The sequence below is a fragment of the Gavialis gangeticus genome, unplaced genomic scaffold, assembly GCF_001723915.1.
Source record: "Gavialis gangeticus isolate Ggan-Ray unplaced genomic scaffold, GavGan_comp1, whole genome shotgun sequence".
NCBI classification, from domain to species: Eukaryota; Metazoa; Chordata; order Crocodylia; family Gavialidae; genus Gavialis; species Gavialis gangeticus.
In genome coordinates, this window is record NW_017729031.1 from 118,341,104 (window position 1) to 118,364,197 (window position 23,094).

Below are 23,094 nucleotides of genomic sequence, written 5' to 3' on the forward strand. Positions count from 1 at the left end.
ATGTATACACATACAGGTTACATGTAGTTTTTGGTCTTATGTTCCTCTTTCTTTTTTGGTGCTGTTTTATTAGATAGATACCTCCTATATATTACCATTCCACATATATGAACAGGGGATGGTCCCACGGGGTTCAGGTAAAACAAGGTCTGTTATCTAATGACGTTCTCCAATAATTTATATCCGAGTGTCACATCCAGCTTCTTGGGAATTAAGCAACTTATCTCTGAGGTAGATGGGTATATCCCCACTGTTGCTGGGGAAACTGAGTTTTAGAACATATACACTTGGGCTGTCCTACCATGTCTCTCCCTGTACCTAGATGGTTGCATGTACACCACAGAATCTGAGCATCTCTTTCTAAGAGTACAAGGAGCAATAGCTAATTCCATATTTCCAGGAAGCAGCTAGAGTCATTTATTGTGTGAGCATGTGTCACCTCTTGGGGGAAAGCTAAGTCAGTGGCTTTGCTATTTAGTTCCAAAAGGAGTCATACGCATCATTCGTTTTCTGTTTTGGGATTGTGAGCTCCAGAGGCTCCTTGGAAAGTTTCCCCATAATGAACTGCCTCTGATTGATCTGCAGGTTCAGAAGAATAGAGCTATCATCCCAGGTCCCAGTACAATATCTTGGGTGCTGATTTCTGGTATTAGAATGGTCTTATCAAGGAATGTATAAGCTGGAAATGGTATGGAGGGCTGGGAGTTAGGTCAAAAATAAAGCAAGAAATTGTTGTGTCCAAATCAATGAGATTTTGCTTCCCTGTCTCCCTCGTTTTTCTGCCTTGCTTCTATCATCTGAGAATCTTGAGGCTCTGTGTGGGTGGCGGAATAGAAGTGTCCACTTTGGCATTAGAAAACCCATCTGTTGAGGGAACAGATATGGCTTCCAGCATCCTATTATCAGAGCTCCTTGGTCTTTTATTTATACTCCCTAGCTTGGTTGGGGGTGGGGAGTTATACCATGTGACTTTCCCAGAGTCACCGGTGAGTCTCTGGCAAAGCAGGGACTTGACCCCTGGTCTCCCAAAACTGATATCAGTCCCCTAATCAGTGGGCATCCTTTCCCTTCTATTGAGTGCATGGGGCATTAGCCATGGAGCAGTTTCAGCACTTTTCTACTACTCTTGACTCTGGCTGGGGAGAACTTTCTACCAATAACTTCTTTATCAAGTCCAGCTGGCAGTGGTTGATGGGTTCTGTATTGATAGTCCTGGCATTCAGTGTATAAGCCTGGCTCTGCCCTGGAGATATCTCCAAAGGTACAATGACAAACAGATTCTGTTCTGGAACTGAACTATACTAGGAGAATCTGTCAGATTTGCCTCCCTTTCATGCCAAGGCCAGATTAAGTGTCATTGTCTGAAAGGATAAAGGAATCTAGTTTTGATGGCCTTGATAGTGAGGTTTTTTTATCATTGTTGCAGATACATTTACATTCTCTTTTACAAATGCAAAGAGCAGGCAAAAGCCACTTTCAATAATTTATTTTAAAATCAATGCTAATGAGCTTATGTCTCGTCAGTGGCCGAGTTTTACAATAAAGTCTGATTTATTTAGAAAAGATCTTTGGTGCCGCTTCCCGTCTAATGGGGGAGCAGTTGCAGTGACCCTCCAACTTTGGATCCAATTTGTAATTCACAGCGGAGGGCTGACCTGATTTGCATTGATTAGAATCCGGTGGAAGAGACAGCTGGGTCCAGGGTTGTGGAGGGTGGGGCGGGGGGTGGGGGGAGAGCTCTGTCTTCAGAAAGTGCTTAAGCGCAGCAGATTATCTCCTGCCTAGTGATCAAGTTGCATGGTATCAGCAAAAGGACTGGTGTGGACTAATGGCCCTGCCCACTGTGGAGCATCATGAATCTGGGGTTTACCTATGGATCTATCCTAAGATCAAAACCAGATCCATTCAGACCTGCAGACTGGCCTTCTGGGAAGGCGCCTCTGACTTCTGCACAGGGCTTGCCTGTGCTGCAAAAACAACCCATGGTTGTCAATAGTTGTTGGCAGTAGGTGGAGTTGAATGATCCTGGTCATGGTAGCTTTAAGGTCTAGGTGCTATAGATGTATACCTGTCTTTGAGAAGCATTGGGATTGGTTTTCATTTTTTTTAAATTCCATTTCTAGTCACTCTGGTTGCAAAGAAAACCTGCCAAATGACCCTGGGCTAACCTTTACAGCAATCCATTTCCGAATCTACAGACTTGCTTCCACTAGAGTCGGGGAGGCAGCTGTCCGACTTCCCACCCACAGGCTAAATAGACCAGGTCCTCTGTTCAGGGTTGATGGGCTGTGCTGGGGAGAAATCCAGCCCTGCTGCTTGGCCTCATCCATACATGCAGTGGACCCACATTCAGCTGCAATTCAGCCAAAACCCTTCAGCATGGGCCGGCCCTTTCTGGAACGTAGCTGAGATCTACATGGATGCGACTACTGTTAGAGCTTCTGAACTGGAATGAGTCCCTTAGTACAAAGATCTTGCACCAGGTGGCAGCTGGGTGCTGATGCTGACATGCTGATTTAATTCAAGTCAACACAATCCTGTTGGGAAACAGTTCTAAAGCAATCTCTGATGGTGTTTTGTTCAGGGTTAAGCAACCTCTATTTAAAGCCAGTTAAATCAGTGCAGCAGTTGTGTACAGACCAGGTCTTGTCACACTGAGTTCATTCTCTTTGTGCTCACAAATAGTCTCATCTCACTTGCATCCTTCTATTTGCTGCCTCTCATGTCAGTCCTTTCCTGTGGCTCAAACTTTCTCCCACTGAAGTTAGTGTCAAAAGTCCCATAATCTTTGCCTCTTCTACCATCCATCTTCTCAGGCCTGGATCAGCATCTTTTTATTTTTGCTGCCAGGTGCCCTTTCTCTCTCTTCCTTCAAATCCGTCTTAAATTCTGCTGCTTTCAAAAATCCTTTTTACTTCCTGTCTTTCCTGGAATATTGCTTGGTGTCTTGTTTCTTGCAGACCATAAGCTCTTCAGCTCAGGAAATACGGCTTCCTGTATGAAGCTTTATAAAGTGCCATGTAAATTTATGATGCTAATAAGTGATTGTTTTCACTAGTGTTAATAACAATTCATAGGTTTCTGCAACGTGTCTTAAAATATTACCAGTCCCTAGAAGCTAGTGACTTCCGTCTCCCCTCAGCACAGTCTAAATGCAGAATTTATTATTTTGACAGTCAGATGCTCTCTCAGCCAAAATCATCTGTTTGCCTGCCTGCTTACAGGTTTGGTGCTGCTGCCCATCACCATAGTATCTCTGCTCCTTCCACATAATGATTCTGTCCCCTTGAACGATTAATTGGAAGACAGTGTGACCTAGTAGATGTAGAGTGTTGGATTGAGACCTGTGACACATGGGACCTATTCCCAGCTATGCCACTGATGTACTTACTCTGTGATCTTGGGCAAATCACTTAGCCTCTTGCTGTCTCAATTTCCCCATCTATGAGATGGGGGTAATGATACTGACCTCCTTTGTAAAACACTTTGCTATCTCTGTTGATGAACAGCACTGTATAAAAGCTAGAGTTAACTCCTCCTATAGTCTACTTGCACTGGGACTTTATGTTGTGTCTCTTTCCTTGGGTCTGTGGCATGGGCTTATGTTGACTGTGCTCTGAATGTTTAGATACTAGGGTGATGGGTGCCCAGTCAAGTCCTAAGGGCTGGGATTTTGCTGCCAGCAAAGACAGTGGGTGAGGTTAGCACTGAGTTCACTGGGCCTGAGTCAGGAAAACAGTAAAATCTCTGAAGAGGTGGTAGACTAAGGAACCTACCATCTTCTCTGTGTCTCACAAAGAATAAATTTCTTCATATTAAATCCTCAGTAACAAACTCCTTTTGTTTTATTTCCTCCACTTCAGATGAAGACCTTGACGTGCCCTTTCCAGAGGACATAAGGGATGCTGGAAGTAACATTAAAACTGGTAAGTGGACTCCTCAGATCTGGACTGCAGAATAGGCCTGCCCCTATGTATCTGCAGAGGTTGACTAAGAGTAAGCAAATACATCTGGAGCTGAGTGTGCAGAGAATGGGAAAAGCCTAGGGCTTGAGATTGTAGAGAATGTCAGAGGAGGGAAGAGACTATCCAGGGCGGAAGTTTGATCAAGGCCCAGACTCTGGGGACTGTTCAGGAGTTTTTGAAGATCCTTGTCCACCAGCCTTCACAGTTCCTCCGTCTCTCTGGCACACAGCTACCTTACAGACACCATCCCTGCTCCACCCAACTGTAATGGGCGTTGCACAGTCCTTGCTACTCCTGCTGCCACCCCGCCAACTTTTCCCTCCAGTCACACCATTGCTAAGGTTGGCTGCCAGTGAGGTTTCCTTTTGCTTGGGTATTAACACTACTTTCTAGTGGAATGAGGCCATCCAGCAACTCACTGCCACTTCCCAGCCCCCTGCCATCTGTAGCATTGTGCCCCTTTCCAAATGCTGGACCTAGATCTGTCTCAGTGTATATTAGCTAGGGGAGTGCGCTGCCCTGTTGGGAAGGGAGAAGGAATCATTTTCTAACCTTGAGGACAGATTTGTGCTCCACTCAAGGGACAGGGCAGCTTTGAGACCGTTCTCCTGAAACGAGAGGATGGCTCCCTGATTCTAAGATAATTGGGGAATGTAAGGACTGCACCATTTTCCTGCTCCCTCAGATCAGGAGGCCAAAGGCAGGAGCCAACAGAGATGTGTGTTCTTGGAGTGGTGGGCTGGCTGGTTCCAGTTCCAGGTGCCCACGTGTCATCCCAGGCATATTAGGAATTAATGGTTTTTTTTAATGTAAATAATTTAATTGGACATGAAATTGCAGTGGGCATGAAATCACATCTCCTCCAACTCTTCACTGTTATGCAGGTTACAGGTGATTAGTTAAGCTCTCTTGGCTGCTTGCAGATGTTAAAAACAAAAAAAAACACATTTACCGGAAGCTGCAGCATGTTACTTCAACCCAGGTTTGCAGCATCTATATAGATTGGGCCCTTCAGCAGAGCTTTTTTGCACTTTAGGCTAAAGCTGACTCAATCAGCCATTAGATAAAAGTGCCAAAGCTCCATTAAAGCACCTGAGCTCTACAGACATCAGGCAAGCAGCTTGTTCAGTGGTTACAAAGATCCCAATGGCAAATGCAAGTGCACCTCTCCCTCTCTGTCTCTCTCTCTCCCTATACCCCATTCTCAACAGGAGATGGGTATTGCAGAAAGCCCTTGAGAGGGAGCCAGGGTCATAAAGCTGAGGCAATGGCGAAGGGGAAGGGGGAGCTGTGTAAAAAAAACAACCAGACAATGGAAAGTGAGTCACAACCAGTAAAAGCCAACAGGAAGGCTGAACGGGGAGGATCACTCTGCTGGAATATCTGAGGCCTCAGAAACCCCACCCTGATGACTCTTCCCCCTCCTCCCTCACACCAGTGTAGAACAAGCTACCCTGGCAGCATATGCATGGCATCCAGTGTCCCCACCCCTGCTTTTTCCTTAAGAATGTGATGTGTGGGAGCTGAGCGGAAAGTCTGTTTCCTGCCCAGCTCCCCTCAATCCCACCTGCCTTTTTTTTTCCCCATTGGGCTTCCGCCCCTGGCACAGGAAAGAAGCACTTGTGTGCAGGCAGTTTGGGTGGGAGCAGCTGTGAGCTTCCTGTGGCCCCAGTTCTCTTGCTGCAGCCCTACTCAGGAAATGGCGGCCTCTTGGCAAAATGTACTTTGGGAGACGCCCTCATCATCTCTTTCCTCCCTGGCTCCCTCTCTATAGAGCTTGCAGTCCTAGGAATTAAAGGAGAATACTTAACTACTAGGTCATGGAAGATTCTGCCATGTTTATTCAACCTTGTGTTGTGTGGGTATGCATACACACATACACATGCACACATGTATCTTTACGGTCCAAGGGGTCTCAGCACAAAGCTGTGCTTCTGTCACTTTATGCTGCCCCATCTGTGTAGGGAAAAGACACAGTGTCGTTTACTGTAGAACACCTTTGGAGCTGCCAGCTTAGTGTGCGACTGTCTCCCTCTAGTGACCTAACAATAGAGACTGCAAAGTTTTCTACTTGGGGTATGTCTACACTGCAGTCAATGGCTTGGATACTGGTTGCAGCCTAGCAGTAGCAGCACAAAGTTCAGTGTGGGCTGACATCCACGGATTTATTCTGCTGCTTGGGTGGGTTTTGCAGGCTGCACAGAGTGCCATGCTGCTACAGCTAAACTGACACTGGTACCTGAGTTAACTTGGGTATGTCTGCACTAGGCTGTCACAGCATAGTTATTGCAGTAGCTGAAACGCTATGGGGAGGCATGTGGGTTTTGGTAATGAAAGCCTTAGATTCCAATAATCTATATTTGAGGGAGTGTATATGTATATACATGCATACACACTCTTGCACACAGCAGCTGTCCTAAACATTATTCAGGTGTTGGTTACAAGCTCCCAAGTAGAGTTTTAGCTGACCAATGTTGCCTACAACTATTATAACAGCTGAACCAGTGCTGCCCATAACCTCAGTATCTGTGATTGTTCACAAACTGAATGGAGTGCAGCTAATTGCACCTAGCTATCATAAATTTCCCCTGGACCTTGTATCTCCTGGATAATTATTCCTCGACTATGAAAAGCCTTGGGACCAGCTATCATTGTTAGAGTATTACTGATGCACTTAGCCAATGACATAACAAGCAAAGTCAGTGGTTGGGGCAAACCCTGAGGATGAACCAGGGTGGTGGGGAGGGGAGAGCACAAAGGGGTTCTGAGAGTGGTGGTAGGGAGAGCATACAGTTCTGAAAGTAGGGTGTGGGCAGGGTCCAGCAATCTTACCCACTCCAGGAACTCTTAAATAGCCCCTGGCTGAACTGCTGCCACCGGGAACTGTTTTGGAGTTCCGGGCATGGGTAAGCCGTGAGGCTGCTCTTGCTGCTGGAGCATGGTCTCTGTGGGGATGGGGGGTGATTCCAGCACCCCTCCTAACTTGGTGCCCAGAGCAGATGTCCCTTTCACCTAACCCTACTTATGCTACCATACTCAGCCAAATGGATATGAGTTGCAGCTGTTCATGAAGATCTGAGAAAACCAGAATTCTTCAGCTCCTTGCATCTCTGCTGTGCTTATTCCCACCTAAATGCCCTACTGGCACAATGAGTTGTTAGGCCACTGGAGCATATGGCAGCTACAGCAGGTACCAGCGCCCCAAAGCTTAGAAAACAGACGTCCCAATATTTATAAACCATACTTCAATCAAAACACAAGGCTGTGCTTTCATCTGTGTAGCATCTAATCCAACACACTAAAGGGGGAGTACTGAGGGAAACAGGTGAAGAGAACATTGCAAAGGCAAATCTTTAAATAAAAAAAAATTGAAGCAGATAAAAATGGAATTAAATTTTCCCTTCTCCCAGCTAAAATTCCTAATTCTCCTGTGATTTCTGTAACGGTGAATTTGGAGTTATGATCAGCAAGAAGCAAGTAACCAAGCTGTTTTGAGAGGCAGAATGGTTTAGGGGGCAGGGTACTTGCTTTCCTTCCTGAAAAGCCACACATATATCCTTTGACAGTGCTGTTATATGACAAGTACAGATCACCACTATAATAAGCCTTCCCAGCCCCCAGCCATGGGTCTCCAAGTCCTCAATGGTGGAGCAGGTGGAAGAAGATGTTAGAATCTCAATGGCTGTGAAGGCAGATGAAGTCTGCAGCAGAACAAGATCCCCAGTTGTCTTGTTCTTCTTGCTGTTGGATCAGGGTCCCATTCTGTCGAGAGCTGTGTGAAAGCTGATGTGCAGCAGCTCTTCTATGATAAAAGAAGTCATGCACAGGTGTCTTCCATGAAAACAGCTTTTCTAGCACATTCCTCAAGCCCTTTGGTGACCAGTTAATGGTGACAGGAGCAGGATTGTGAGGTCTGGAAGCTCCTAGTCAGGAACTGTCATGAAAATGCAAGGGTGGCATTTCCAAGAATTCGGCAATTACAAGGAAGTCATCTAGCACCTGGATGAGACAGGAGTGTGGTTTGGCAGCTGTAACTGTGACTGAGCAGTCCTCTTCATAGTCCACTCTGCTTACCCCACATGGAGAGGGGGCTAGAAAAGGTGCCCTAAACATAACCTGTCTATCTTCTTCCTGACTGGATAACTGCATCCAGTGGGAACATCTTTACTGCGGTGGAAAATACAAGCAAAGAGACATCATCATTTTCAGGACGTGGAACACTGGCACCCTCATGGACAACTCTAATAGTGAATGCCCAGAGCGCCTCACTGCAATTATGGCCGAAGAACTCAGGCAACACAACAGCGATGTAGCTGCACTGAACAAGACTTGGCAAGCAGGAGATGGGCAGCTCAAAGAACATGGAGGTGGCTGTACCTTCTTCTGGAAGGGTAAACAGGAAGGAGAACTCCAACTTCACAGGGTTAGTTTTGCCAATAAGAATGAACTCATAAACCAACTTATTTAGTTCCCTTTCAGAATCAATGAGTGCCTCATGACTGTCTGTCTTAAAGTGGTGGGGAGCCAATATGCCACTGTCATCTGTGTGTATGCCCTGACTCTTGATGTTGCTGATGAAGCCAAGGAGGAATTCTACACCAAACTTGACCAAATCCTTTCTGATAGTCCAGAGGGAGACACTTATTTTTCTTGGTGATTTCAGTGCCAGAGTTGGAAGTGACTCTAACCTCTGGAACAGAACCATTGGCAAGGAAGGAGTAGGAAAGGTCAACTGCAGTGGCATCTTTTTCTTGATCAAGTGCATAGAATGTACTGTGGACTATGTCATCATTTCTGCCCATGATCACAAAGATGTCCACATCATCGTCACTCCAACACTCATCTGAATATTCCTTGTTGTGATGCTACATATGATCACCAACAAACTTCCAGCCAGAGTGGAGCTAAATTACCAAATGGATGGTAAACTTCTTAACCTCAGCTGACTCCAAGCCAAAACCAAGACCACACCAGCCTCAGTCATTGAACTCCAGATATGTTAATGATGCTGTAGTGTGTGCTTACTCAGAAGCAGACCTTCAGGCAATTGTCAGCATCTTTACAGAGGCATACAAGACAATGGGGCTGATGTTTAACATCCAGAAGACTAAGGTCTTCCACCAACAAGCTCCTAATGAACAGTCCCCAGATCTGGTAATCCAGATCCATAGTGAGACTGGGGAAGGTTGAGTATTTCCCATATCTCAGAAACCATCTCTTGCAGAAGGTTGACATTGACGAAGAAATTCAACATCACTTCAAATGTGCATGTGCAGCCTTTGGACGCCTGATGAAACAGATGTTCAAAGGTTTTGACATCAGATCCAAAACCAAGTTCATGATTTATCAAGCAGTTGTCACGCTGTCCGTGCTATACAGAGTTGAGACATGGACAATGTACCAGAGACATCTAAAGTTGTTGGAGAAGTACCATCAATGCTGCCTGCAAAAGATGCTCTGAATCCAGTGGGAAGACCGATGCACCAAAGTTAGTGTCCTCCTGCAAGCAAATATCATGAGTATTGACCCAATGATTATCCAACATCAACTTTGTTGAGTCAGACATGTCATCCAAATACCCGACTCCAGACTCCTGGAGCAAGTTTTATTCTCCCAGCTCAGCCAAGATGTACGCTAAAGAGAAGGGCAGCCAAAGTGCTTCAGCAATATCCTCAAGTCTGTCTTAAAAAAATGCAACATCCATGTCAACTCGCGAAAGACCATCACCCAGGACCGCCCCAAATGGAGGAAAAGTTTGCTGCAGGGATCTCAGTACTTTGAAACCTCATGACAACCACAGGAGATGGAAAAGCGGGAGTGGCAGAAACTGCATGGTGCATACCAAATCAAGAATCCAGCACCATACATGCCACATGGAAACGTGTGCAAGCTGCTGTAGAGCCTGTCGATCCCAGATGGGCCTCAGCCATCTTCAGACACACAGGTAAGACAATCATGGAAGACAATCATCCTTGAATACGAGGGATTCCTGAAGAAGAGGTTTAGTGGATGTCTGGAGACCAAGATTCTAATACTGCCTCTTCCGGTGGCCTGTTATGTGACCTTGGGCAAGTCATTTCACCCTGTTTTGTGTCTCTTTCCCCTCCTGTTCTTATTTGCTTATTTAAATTGTTAGTTCTTCAAGCAAGGCTTATCTCTGTGTATTTGTACAACACCTAGCACATTTGGGCCTTGATCTCAACAGTAGGCTGTAAATGCTGCAGTCATACAAATAAATTTAAGGGATTGATTTCTTTGCCTTTAATGACCTACATTCAACACCTAGTGACTTCCACAAGAGGCTGCTTCATTTTCCTAACTGACCTTCCTTGAATGGTTTAGCATCAGTTCATGCCGATCCAACTACGTTGAGTTATGCGTGCTGGCACTGATGGATTTGCCACTTGTTAGGGTTGGACTATGGTGGAAAGATGTACAAGCAAGATTTTGCAGCCATCCTGCAAATGAAAGGAAAAGACAGGTTAGGCTTGGTAAGCCAGGATCCATCAGGATGTGAGCCCAGAAGTCAGTACATCAGAACAGAAGATGAGCTGCTGCTTAAGGCACTCTAGGTGAAGGTGGTCTCACAACCTGCTATCTTCGTGGCTTTCACAGAAGATGGTCTGGTCGCGAGCTGCCTTCCTTTGCCATCTCTGTCTGCCAGGGAATGGATCTAGACTTGGGTAGACAACCCCCTGGCATACATGCCAGACCATGGTGCACAAAGACATTTTGCTGGGCATGCATGCCTCGGGGAAGGGGCCAGGGCTGAGCTGCCACAGCGAGGATAGGGCCCCTCACAGTTCCCGTCGTCTGCCCCTGGCACACCAACATCTTACAAGTTGAGGTTGTGGGTGTTTTTGGCACTTTGTCCAAAAACGTTGCTGACTCCTCACCTAGACCTTCCTTCTCACTTCACAAGTCTGGTTAACTTTGTATCTGTCTAACTGGACACTTCTAAAATACATCCCCCATTTCCTGAGACTCAAAATTACCAATTTCTTGTGGACCAAGATGGTTAATCCCTAACCAAAGGCACTTTCAGAGACGTGAGAGCCAAGGTAAATACAGAAGCTTATTTTGAAGCATTTCCAACCTAACTAGAAGCCTGGTGAAAGCTCCTGCTCAAAAACTCTAGCCCATTTTCTAGGACTAAGGATGTTGAGACAAATAGTTTGCTTCCCCTATCAAATCTGTGGAGACTCACCTAGTTCTGGTAGTGCATAACCTCATTTACCTATTCTTGATGCTGATGGAATTAGAGACTCAGCATATTGAAGCTAATCAGAGATGGGTCTGCTGTAAATGTAAACATCTGCCTCTCAAATTTGGCCACTCCCCCAGAGTTTGATGGAGGGCTCAAGTCCATAGATTCAAAATTTGAGGGTTATAACCAACCTGCACGAGTCGTATTGATATGGGAGGAGAGTCCCAGCATGGAAAAGGTTGAGAATTACCAGTCCAGTCCTTTATATAGAGATTAACTTTCTCTAAAAATCAGATCTGGTTTCTGGTTCTGGTACCACTCCTTCTCCATAAGTGGGATGTATTTATTTTGGGTCTTCTGCATATAAATAAAGCTCTTAGCACAATGAGTTCCCTCATGACCTTTCCATGTCCATTTTAGCCTGTCTTAGGCTTTGCCACCCCCAGGTAGAGCTGTGTCACTGAAGTAGAGGCTCATCCAAGACCCTCAGCTGTTTTCAGGCCCACAGCATTGTGAAGCTAGTAGGAAACAACAGGATCTATAAAGGCAAAGAGGGACACTAATTTTGTTGCCAAGTGGCTCCCATGTTTCGCTTTCTAGCTCAGATTCCCTTTGCACCTGCTAAGGGCCTTGAATGTACTTGAAGAGTAAGGCTAAGATCTTCAGAAGTTGCTGATGGAATTTTGCAGATGAATCCCATGGAAATTCAAATCCCTAGAGCGCTTATTATTTGCGGTTTTGAAAAGTGTTTTAAGGCCATGTTTTTCCAAGTCGTCTCTGGGGGCCTGGTGGGCCCAGACAGAACTGCCATGAGCCTGAAGTTTAAGAAGGAAGGGAACTGTGGGTGCTCAGTAACTCTGAAAACGTAGGTCTTCTCAAGGAGAGGAACCCAAATAAGAAGCCACCCTGGAAAAAATTTGGCTTAATATACTGACAACCTTGCCAACCATTTAAAAGCCCTGCTCATACTCATTAGCATCTTCCTGGTGGCTGTAATTGTTGTTAATCGTTAGAACTGTTTCAGTTATTAGCGTTGTCATGACTGGTTTAGGTCCTGTGTCTGTTTTACACTAAATAATATATTAGACTCTTGCCTCTGAATTACTGGGCTGTATGTCAAGGGGAAGGGTTGTTAGAGCAGTGCAAGTGCCTGTCTTCATACCTTAGTCTTCATATTTTGTACTTCAATCCAAATGGACAAATGGGATAGAAAAATAATTAGGTGGAGAGAAGTCCTTGAAATGAAAGCTGTGGGGGAAGGGGGAGAAGGTTTGTCATGGGTATTTTTCTTAATTATATCAAATGGTCAAAATGCCAGATGAGCATTTGGCTAATGTAAAACTATTGTTTTTAATTTCTAGAGCCACAAGGACACCATAAAGCCAAACTGCCCCAGCAAATCAAACTGAAAGCTTCAATCTCATCTTGCCAAGACACCAATTTCCTCCTCTTAGCAAATGGGCAGTTTTTAATCCCTTGCATTCTGAGCTGGGTAGAGGGGATAGCCACATCTGCCGCACAGTTTGTCTGTCTAGGGTAAACAGAGCCAAATTCCACTACTCAAATAGCAGCCACAAGCCCTGGCTTCATTCACCAACTTAACTCCACCCTCTTTCCTGGCAGGTAGTTTCTGTGATATGAAAAGAGCTAATAAAAACATTGATAATTAGACTGTCATCAGTAGTCTTCAGAAGCAGTGCTCACCATTGAAATGAATGGGGGCAGTTCACACTCCTCTCATAGCCTTTGCTTCAGACTGCGCAGACTTGGGCAGCAAATGTGGCAAAAGTCATGTCTAGATGATTTTCTTGATGACTCTCAGGTCTATAAACATACAGCCCAATTCTCTTCCCTCTTATATCAGTGTAAATCAGTAACAGCTGCATTGAAATGGATAGCATCACTACACTGTAAGTGAATACAGAATCAAGGGCCAGGATTTTTGGTTTTCAGTATGAATCCAATTTCTGTAGAAATGGATGGGACTGTGAGTCTGGTTCCAGAGTCATCCTCCAGAGCAGAACAGCAGGATTTAGTAATGACGAACGTTGGACTTGTTAGATAAGATCATGGCCGCAATCCTTGTAGCCCAGTGTCCTGTCTGACAGTGACCAAAATTCCCCAGCAGACAGACATGGGCTAATTTATCCCCACATTTAGGTCTCATTGTGATCTCCACTAAAGATTGGCTTAGGCCCTAGAACATGAGGATTAATGTCCCTTCTACTATCTGCCTGTTTCAGTGCTGTGTGTTTTGTGCCTCCTTTGTCTCCCAAAATGTGGTTTTATGTTCGTTAGGAGAAAATCAACAGGTCTGGGGCATGTGCCTTCTCCCAATCCGGAGTTATTCTGTTCTTTAAAGAATTGCCCCATCTGGTTCCCTTTAAAAACCTGTCTGCATTCATTATGCTTTTTCCATCTGTTGCCAGCTACTCACTTAATGTTTCTGCGTAAGCACCTTCTTATAGTTCCTTTGGTATAATGGTCTTATTTTAAATGGATATGCTTGATATTGCTACAGATGTCCTGCTCCTTGTTTTTTTAACCCTGTTTAATTCTTGCCATCAAGAACCCCCTGTGGAAGGAGTCCCACAGTTCAATTACACGTTGAATGAAAGAATATTTCATTTGGTTGGCTTTCAGTTTTTCCCACCTTTACTTGTCATTGAATTGGCTCCTAGGTCTTGTGTTAAGACACAAGAAAAGCAGAAGTTTCCCATATATCTTCTTTACATTGTTCAGTGTTTTATATACTTTTGTCATGTTCCCTCAATTCTCTTTATTCTAAGGTCACAATCCTAATCTTTTCTATCTCAAGATATTTTTCTAGTCCCTTGAGAGAGGCAACGATTGTTGAGGGTGGTATCTTTTATTGGAGCAATTGCATGGTTGGGGTAGACTTAGACAAGCTTTTGAATGCAAAGCCTTTTTGTCAGGTCTTAATGAAGAAGCAAGCAATGCTTCTTGGTCATTCTTGTTGTCCTTCTCTGAGCCTCATGGACTTCAGAAATGTTCTTTTTGGGATGGGGTGACCAGTACTGCACAGAGTTTTCTTAGTGATATTGCACCATATAATAATTAAACTGGTATCTTCTGTATGATCAACCATTCCATTTCATATGCAATTTAAAAATTTGTTTGCTTTTTTGATCAGGCTGTGCATTGAGGACAATACTTTATTGATTTGTTTACTGTGAAGTCATTGTCCTTTTCCTGAATTGATAGAGTTAATGTAGTCCCTCTAAGGTAGCTCCTGACACAGTACCTCTCTTTGCACATACTGACCCTGTACTCTCTTTGCCATCATGTGGCTCTTTCATCCAGCTTGTTCAGATCTCTCTGCAAGTTCCTTCCAGTCATATCTGCTCCTGACAAAACTAAATAGTTTGATGTCATCTGCAAATTTAGCCCCATTACTACCCGACCTATTTCCTGATCATTATTAAATGCAGGAACCAGCAACCTTTTTGAGCCTTTTTTGGCTTCAGCAGTACATCAGCAAAGGGGCTTGGGGGTGTGGGGAAGGATAGCTGGGGAAGGAGGGAGGAAGGAAGGGAGGACTTTTCCTGTGCCCCTGCAAAAGCCAGGCAGCTGGGAGCTGTTCCTGTAGCACCATCACTTCTCCCAGCCTGGCTGCAGTATGAGAGCAGCTTCTAGCCAGAGGGGGAGCTGTGCTGGGGTTGGGGAGCTGGAAGCTGCTTCCATGCTGCTGCTTCTCCCCACATCCCCCACCCAGCCCAGTTAGGGATGTCAGAGGGAGTGGAGAAAAGTGGCAGTAATGCGGGCACTGCTTCTAGCTCCCTAGTCCTGGCACAGTTCTTCACTGCTCAGTCCCAACATGAGCACAGGCAAAGACAAAAGCAGACTGGCTTCAGACCATGGTCCATATGTTGTCAATCCTTAAATAAATATATTCAATTGTGCAGAACCTAATGCTGAACTTTGAGGTAACCTAATGCTAATGTTTTATAATGACAAAAAATGACCATTTCATTCCTCCTTTCTGCCTCTTAATTACTGTAGTTTTTCTTCTTGTTCTAAAATGCTCTGTTTCTTTAAGACTGTTTTTGTGTTCAGGAACTTTTCAGAGGCTCAAGAGGACTTCTCAAAAGTCTCAATTATGTAGAGTGGTTCATCCACTACTTGATGACATCCTCAAAAATTCTGGGAGATTAGTGAGATATGACTTTTTTTTTTTTTTGCCCTAGAATTCACTCATATGAGACCCTGTCAGGTCATGATCTTCTAAATATTTTGTGATTCCTATTTTTATTTATGATTTCAAACCATTTGTTAGGTACAGATGTATGGCCTACAGGTCTGTAATTCTTCAGATCACCCCTCAAGCCTTTCTTGAATATAGGTACTACATTTGCTGCTCTGATCCCTGGAACCAATGGCTATTTTAAAAAAGAGATTGCATATTTTATGGTAACCTCTCAGCCCCTTCAGGTACGTCATACATTTCAAAATTCTTGGATGTTCCGTGTTGGCCTGGTGATTTACTGCTTTTAAAAATTATCAGTTTGCTCCAGAAATTCTTCTTTCAACTTAACTTGGATCATCCCATCACTTGTTACCAGAAAAGTCCTGGATGCTGCACATCACCCAGGTGTCCTTAACTAGTTAATGAAAGGTGGTGCAAAGAACTACTTTCAGCTTCTCAGTAGTGTCTTTATCTTCCAGGATTGTACTCTGTAACTCCTGGTGATCTGCCAGACCCATCAACTCTTTGAGCTAAAAAGCTTTTTAAAAAGGGTAAATAGACTCTGTGTAGCTCTTGCTTTCAGAAACCCCTTGCAATATAAAGCATTCAGTTTCAGTCCAAAATCTCCATTTTCTCAAAAAAAAACCCATATTTGTGGTGGGGAGGGAAGAACCTGTCCCTGGCTGAAACCCAATGCATTCTGAATTTGGTGGCCATTTTACTTTAAACGTATTTGTTAGTGACTTAATTCTAATGCTCTGTAGGATTACTGATATTTTAAGCAATCACTTGTGCAGTTTCTTTGCAATAAGTGAGGTCAGCTTGTTTCAGTGTTATATGTCATGGGTCTCCTTTTTCTCCCACATTTTGTGCTTGTGTATCCCATAGGAGAAAATCAACAGGTCTGGGGCCTGTGCCTACCCCATTACTGAGTTATTCTGCTCACTGAAGAGTTGCCCTCATTGGGTTCCATTTATAACAAAAAGAAAACCCCCAAACCTCCTTGCATTAGTTACTCTTTCTGTCTGTTACCAGCTATTCACTCACCATTTCTACATAGGCACCTCCTGATATTTTTTTTGCTTTAGTTCATAACCCCTGTACTTTACACAAGCTTAAATAACTCAGTAGCTCCTGCCCTCTCTATTCCCTTCACAATCTTTTCCCTGCCACTGCGCACTCCCCCTTTAATATTTTTCCAAAGGATACAGACCTACTTTTTCCCAGCCTTTCTATTTAAGTTCCCCAAGTCCCTGAGTCATTCCAGTTGCTCCCTGCTGTAACATTATCCATCTCTGTAATGTCTTTTTTCATATTTAGGTGATCAAATCTGGGCACAGTACTCCAGATGTGCCCTTATCTTTCAGTCCCTTACACAATATTAGAAACATTCTCTCCAACGTGCGCTCAGTATTTTCCATTTATGTTTCCTGGGCTTGATGCGCTGTTGCGTCAAACTGGTATATAACCCTATCCATTTCAATTCCAGGTTTGAATCGGAGCCCTTGGAATGTTGTTTAAGTGGGTTTATTTATCCACTGGATTCATTGGGGAGCTGTCTATATCGTTGCATCTTGAGGCATCCTCAATTCAGTGCTGCACCGTTAGAACGCTGTTCTATCTAACCCCCAGTCAAAACATACGATTTCTTGCAGGGCTGTCAAACTGGTGGCCAAGTGGAGCAGTTAACATGTGGCCCATGCGGTTGCCTCTCCTACTGCCAGTGGCACTGCCCATGTGATGCGGGGGCACCCCAAGGGGGAATGCCTCAGCGGCGTATGGCCATACTGAAGTTGGACAGCCCTGATCTGATGGTTAGCACAGAGTATTGGGAAAGGTGATACCTCATTCCTTTTCCCTAGGACCTCAAAATCCCAGGACCTTCTGCCTAATCTTCTCTTAGCTTTGGCCAAACTGTCCCTTTATCAGACCAGGAAGGAGGTGCTGGCTGGAGGGGACGGTGGGCAACTGCAGGGCTGTCTTCCCTGCCCTTGTCCACTTGCATTTCCAAGCAGAGTTTCACTGGGTGGCATCCAGTGGCTCTTTAGATGCCTTCAGGGAGTAGTGAGGTCTGGCTGGAGCTCTTTGTGTGGTGTCCTCACTGGGCATCCTGGCTATTAACCTGTAACCTTCACTCGTTTCTGTTCGTCATTTGTTGTCCAGAAGAATTAGCTATTGTAGTCTCCCTCTAGCCATTGAGAGGGCTTCTGATTCCTGGTGGGTCTAGCTAGCTCTGCTGTCACAGCTCAACAAATGGGCCTGCCTCTGCAATTTATCTACTGAGTGGCCTTGGGCAAACTGCTTCCTCTCTGTCCCTCAACTTCCCTGTCTGTAAAATGAGCATAATGATTCTTCCTCAGATGAAAGTTGCTACCTAAGTAGAGCTGATATTTTTGCTTGAACTGAATTGAAGAACTTCCTTCCTTTTTCGTGTCCCTGTGTGACAAGGTATTTAGCAGAATTTGCAGATTCATTGGAATAATTTAATTTCAATTACAGTTTTGTGACATGAGTGCCTTGAACTTGTGGTCTCTGGGCAGTTAACTGTGCGTCTGTAGCACCCATGCCACCTGAGCCCCCCATTTGAAGAATTGATGGGGAAATACTATGTTTTGAGTCAACCAAAAATTTTTGCTTGACCTGAAATTAAGTGATGTGTGTCATTTTCAGTGGAAGTTGGGGGATGGAGAAAGCTCTATTTTTTAGCTTTAAATTTAGGAACCTCATTTTGAAATGAAAAATTGAAATGTTTACTGGGAAGCAGGATTGCCAAAATATTCTTCTTTTTTTTTTTCAGCCAAAGTAATGACCAAATTTGGCAAAAATTCACAGCTATTTTTTATTGGACCCTCAAATGCACTTTTCAGCAAATAAACCATTCTTCAGAATAAATGTCACCATTTGTTTAGAATAGAGTTTTCTTTGTTCCCATCCTAGACCAGTGGTTCTCAAACTTTTTCAGCTCAAGGCACCCCTCGTTGGACTTGAGGCACCCTTCCATAACTTTTGTGAACTGAGTGGCACCCAGTTTCAAAAACTAATTTATAGATTACAGTGCTTACTTCCTTGCCATGGGACCTGGCACAGGGGATGAAGGATCATACAGGCAGGGACAAGCCTGAGCCTGCGCTTATCTGCTTAGTTTTTCTGTTGATCTCCTCACACCTCCTGACACTCCTCAAAAGATCTTGCAGCACCCCAGGATGCCCTAGCACCCTGGTTGAGAATCACTGACCTAGACCCTCTCCTGTCCTCCAGACCACAGCTGAGGCTTCTAGTTAAGGCTGCCCATGCCTGTGAGGTGGAACATGATGTGTCTTTATAGTATTGTGGCTTATTATGCAAACTTCTCCTTCTGTTGCTCAGGTCCAGCAAGAATAAAAGTCCAGTGCATAACTACAGCATCGGCTGGGACTCCTTAACCTGAGCAGAAGGCCATGGTTTAGTTCCCCAGTAACTGCTGGCATGTCATCATGGTATGAGTGTGTTCCAGAAACTAATGGTAGTTTTGTAATAAAGTGATTGTGTGTGCAATGATCGTTTACTGGACCACATCACTTCTCTACGTAGTCGTAAACAATGGGTGCGTTTGACAGTACCTCTATCAGTGTTCCCCGCTGCTGAGTAGCTTTCCACTTTTTTAACAAACATACAGTGTGGGAAGCCATTTTATCATTAATTTCTGGAACGCTGTCATATATCACACCTGACTGTGGGTTTGGGTACCCTGGAAAGACTTTGTCCATCAAATTCACTGGGACTGGAGGAAGCTGGTATGGGATCATGAGCTGGTTGCTGCTGCTTGATTACAAGATGGGATAGAATCCCTTGCTTTATTAATGAATAAACCCATTCATTACCTTCCCCAGCACCATCCTTCCAGGTACATGGTGGTTAGTGGCCATCCAAGGCCCTTGGTTTGCCGAGGCAGACATGACGTCCATGCAGGGGCTCTTTCTGATATGTCTGGCCTGACTGATTACTCTTCCTCCTACCACCAATCTGAACAGCTTTTTCATTAAAAATAGACTTTTTCATAGAAACATTTCCTCTTGGTAGAAAACGTCAGGTTTTGTTTTGGTAAAAAAAGTGGGATCTGCGATCAAACAGAAAATGCTGTTGGTTAAAATGTTTCAATCTCCAGTTCAGTTTTTAATAAATGTTCTCGATTTGGCATTTTCCAAAGCTGCAAGACTTTGGTATATAAGTGACTTTTTATACCAAAAGCATTTCCTGAAAAGAAGTATTTCTTTTGTTGCTTATTTTAATTTCAGTTTTTAGAAAAAACAGAGAATTTTCACAGGGATTTTTTTTTTAAACATAATAAATGTTCCAGAGTTACTACGAAAAAACCTGAAATTTTCCAGTCAGCTCATACCATTTCTTGCTGGGGAGTGAGTTGCCGGTACAGAGGCCACTCCCTTGAGAAACTGGAGAATCCTCTGGTCATTGTCCACTGCTCTTATCTCTCTCACTTTGTCTCTTTCTAGGAGGCTCCATGAAAGATTATGCAAATTATTACCAAAGCATGTGGGACTGTATCAGCGACTACCCAGATGAGCTGTCCTTTCAGCGTGGTGATATCATCTACATTGTGAGCAAGGTAGGGGGCTGAGGACCAACTTCCTGAACCATTTGTGGCCTCAGAACTTAAGATCTTCCACATCTGGCTTACCATCTACATAAGTTCCTGTCTTCCATTGCTGTAGCATCTCAGTGTCCCTTGGCAGGGACAGAAATAGGCTGTGATATGAGATGAGTGCAGTCCAGATTTTTTTTTCTTGGGCTGCAGGCTTTGCAGGCTATAGACTATGGACATGGTCAGATCTAGCTTAACACCTGGAAGGAAGCCCAGGTTCCTGCTGTCTGGTAATAGGAGGAGAACAGGAGCAGAGCTGATACATCTCGCCTTCCCTCGTGGATCAGGCCTCTGTGTCTTGTTCACAGCTGATGTGCAGAAGCTGAGGCACAGAGCATGGAGGTTAACACAGCAAGTCAGTAGCACATCCAGGAACATAACCCAGGAGTTCTTGACCCTGTGCTCTAACTGCTGGAATAACATTCCCTCCTGTTGTGGGGTTAGAGCCCAATTCTGACCTCCCCTTTTGCCATACATATTAAGCACTGCTTCCTCCTGCATTTGCACCTGATATTTAAAAAGCCCAAAAGCAAGATTTTTTTCTCTATAATAGAGTCTGTGCGTGTTGTTGCTCTGGTATTATAGGGGTAATTGAGTTGCTCAGTCAGGTGTGACCAGGCCTCTGTTTGTCAGGAGCTCATGCAGGTGAATAAATTAACTGTTTGCACTGTGCCTCTGGGGGGAGGGGAGTGGAGGCAAGAGCCTTCTCCAGGTTCCCATCTGCCGGAGGGGGTCTGTAAGCAACCTTTCCTCCCTGTCTGTTGCTTATGGTAAGGGAAGGTGGCTGTGCTGTGCATACTAGCTGCAGTATAAGGGCAGTGTTATTTCACTGTCACACTGATGGGTATGTAGGACATGACTCTGGCATTCTCTATACAGTGGGTTTTTTTGGTGCATTTTGTATATACAGTGCATAATGCAATGAGGGTCTGATCCAGGCCTGGGGGTAAAGGTGTTGTTGCAATACCAATATGGATCTTAGGGACAGGAAGAAGTGCATGTTCTCTTCCCCTCTGTCCAATCATCCCCCATAGCTGATGAGGCTTGGTTATGATGAGGGTTGGAGCTGATGAAGGTTGGAGCTGTACCTGACTTGTATTCCTTTTCCCCACCTCACATGACTCCTGAGCACCTACTTGTGGTGCAGTGAAGTAGGCCACTTCCAAAAGCAACTTCTCTTGGCACTGTTGCCACATTGCTGGTATGCCATCAGGCTACCCCAGGAAGCCCTTTTGGTTGGATTCAGATGTAGTCAGTGGGTATCCTAGCTCCAATTATGTGTTCTGGGAAGGCCAGAAACAAGACAGGCTCAGGTTCCAGTGGATAGAGCACTTGCTGAGATCCATGGGGTCTGCCTGCGCTCTGCCTCTCTGACAGTCAGGGCCTAAATAACTCATGGGGAGAAAACCAGAGGCGCCAGGGTGAAAGGGCTTTGCTGTAGATTCCTTAATGCTGCTAAACCAGTGTCAGGCCAGAAGAGGCCCAGCCCAAAGACATTAACCCATTCTTATAGCCAGAATCCAGAACCTGTGCCATGCTACCACTACCTTCTCAGGATCCCAATCCTAGGAGGAGCTGAGCTCCATCTGCCAGCCCCCAGGGAGTTCTTGAGGGCCGTTTGGTAACACAGTCCCTCAGTTCCGACAGTGTCTCCTCCAGAACACAGCTGGGACCATGAGAAGGTACCATGCACTCTTGCTGCAACACCCTAGCTGCAATCCCAGATTCATGCAGGCCTTTTGTTTTTGTTTATTTTATCATTTAATATTAAAGCATTATTTCTGTGGGAAGGAGCACATGCTTGGGACTCCTGATTCCTCCCCCATCACTGCCAACAATGCTCTCAGCAGGCCCTGGGCCATGTTGCTGCCTTTTTAGTCTCCCTCCATTTCTCTTCTGTATGTTGTAGATGAAGTGGGGGGCAGCAAGGGTGGTAGGCTTATTGCTGCATGTCAGATTCTTCCCAGATGAAGAGCCCTGCTCAGTTTGCTGATTTGTCTAAACTAAAGCTGCCTTTATTTCCTAGCTGTGCAGAAGGGTCTGTATTACCTTCACATTCAGGTATTGGCAATAGGATGCCTTTAGAGTGAAAGTGAGAGCAGTGGAGACTATGATTTCATAGCTTTCATAGACATTAGGGCTGGAAGGGACCTCAGAAGATCATCGAGTCCAGCCCCCCGCCCAAAGGGCAGGAAGTCAGCTGGGGTCATAGGATCCCAGCAAGATAAGTATCCAATTTGCTCTTGAAGGTGTTCAGTGTAGGTGCTGGAACCACCTCCGATGGCAGGCTGTTCCAGACCTTGGGGGCTTGGACAGTAAAGAAATTCTTCCTTATGTCCAGCCTGAGATGGTCTTGCAGTAGTTTATGACCATTCATCCCTTGGGGCGCTCTGGTGAACAAATGTTTCCCCAGATCCTGGTGGTCACCCCTGATAAACTTATAGGTGGCCATCAGATCACCCCTGAACCTGTGCTTTTCCAGGCTAAAGAGCCCCATGGGTTGGTTGATGGGTGTGGAATAAGAAGTGGCTTACAATAGTGGAATAGAGTAAATATAGGAATAGCTGGGCACTTGTCTGTCATGCACATGAGGACTTCTAGAGCACAGCCTGGCCCAGGCTGGTCCGGATGATAATGCAGCTCAAAGGAAGGCCTGCCTCTGAACCAAAGGAATGCATGGAGGGTGTTGTGCCGAACAAACAGTATTCACCAATAGACCAGCAGGATGCTTTGAGGAGTTTTGGAGTTCCATTCTTAGCTCTCCCCTGACCTTCAAAACCCACATTCAGCAGGGCCAAAATTCTGGTATTTAGGCTGTGTCTGTACTGCAGCCAGAGAGTAGCTGTAACTCATATATTTGCACTTAAGCCAGCACTCTGCTGGTCTGTTTAGGCCCTGCTGACTGTAGGCCTACAGCAGCCCAGAGCTCAGTTCAGGCTAACCTCCTGAATTACTTACCCAGCTTCCTAGACAGGTTTGCAGCTGCTTCTGAGCCCCACATTGCCTCAACTACACTGTTATCAAGCATGACACCTAACTCTGAGGTAAAGCATCCACACCTGAGGACAGGAGGGTG

The 23,094-nt window shown here is 45.0% G+C and overlaps 1 protein-coding gene across 3 annotated transcripts in view; it reads left to right on the top strand.

The window, feature by feature from the left end:
• SKAP1 (src kinase associated phosphoprotein 1) overlaps positions 1-23,094 on the top strand; it is a 352,931-nt gene that overhangs the window by 291,542 nt on the left and 38,295 nt on the right. For all 3 annotated transcript variants that reach the window (XM_019523682.1, XM_019523681.1, XM_019523683.1), the window contains 2 exons: positions 3,864-3,926; positions 19,870-19,982. In XM_019523682.1, coding sequence (XP_019379227.1) covers positions 3,864-3,926; positions 19,870-19,982 — 176 coding nt within the window. The remainder of the gene's footprint in view (positions 1-3,863; positions 3,927-19,869; positions 19,983-23,094) is intronic.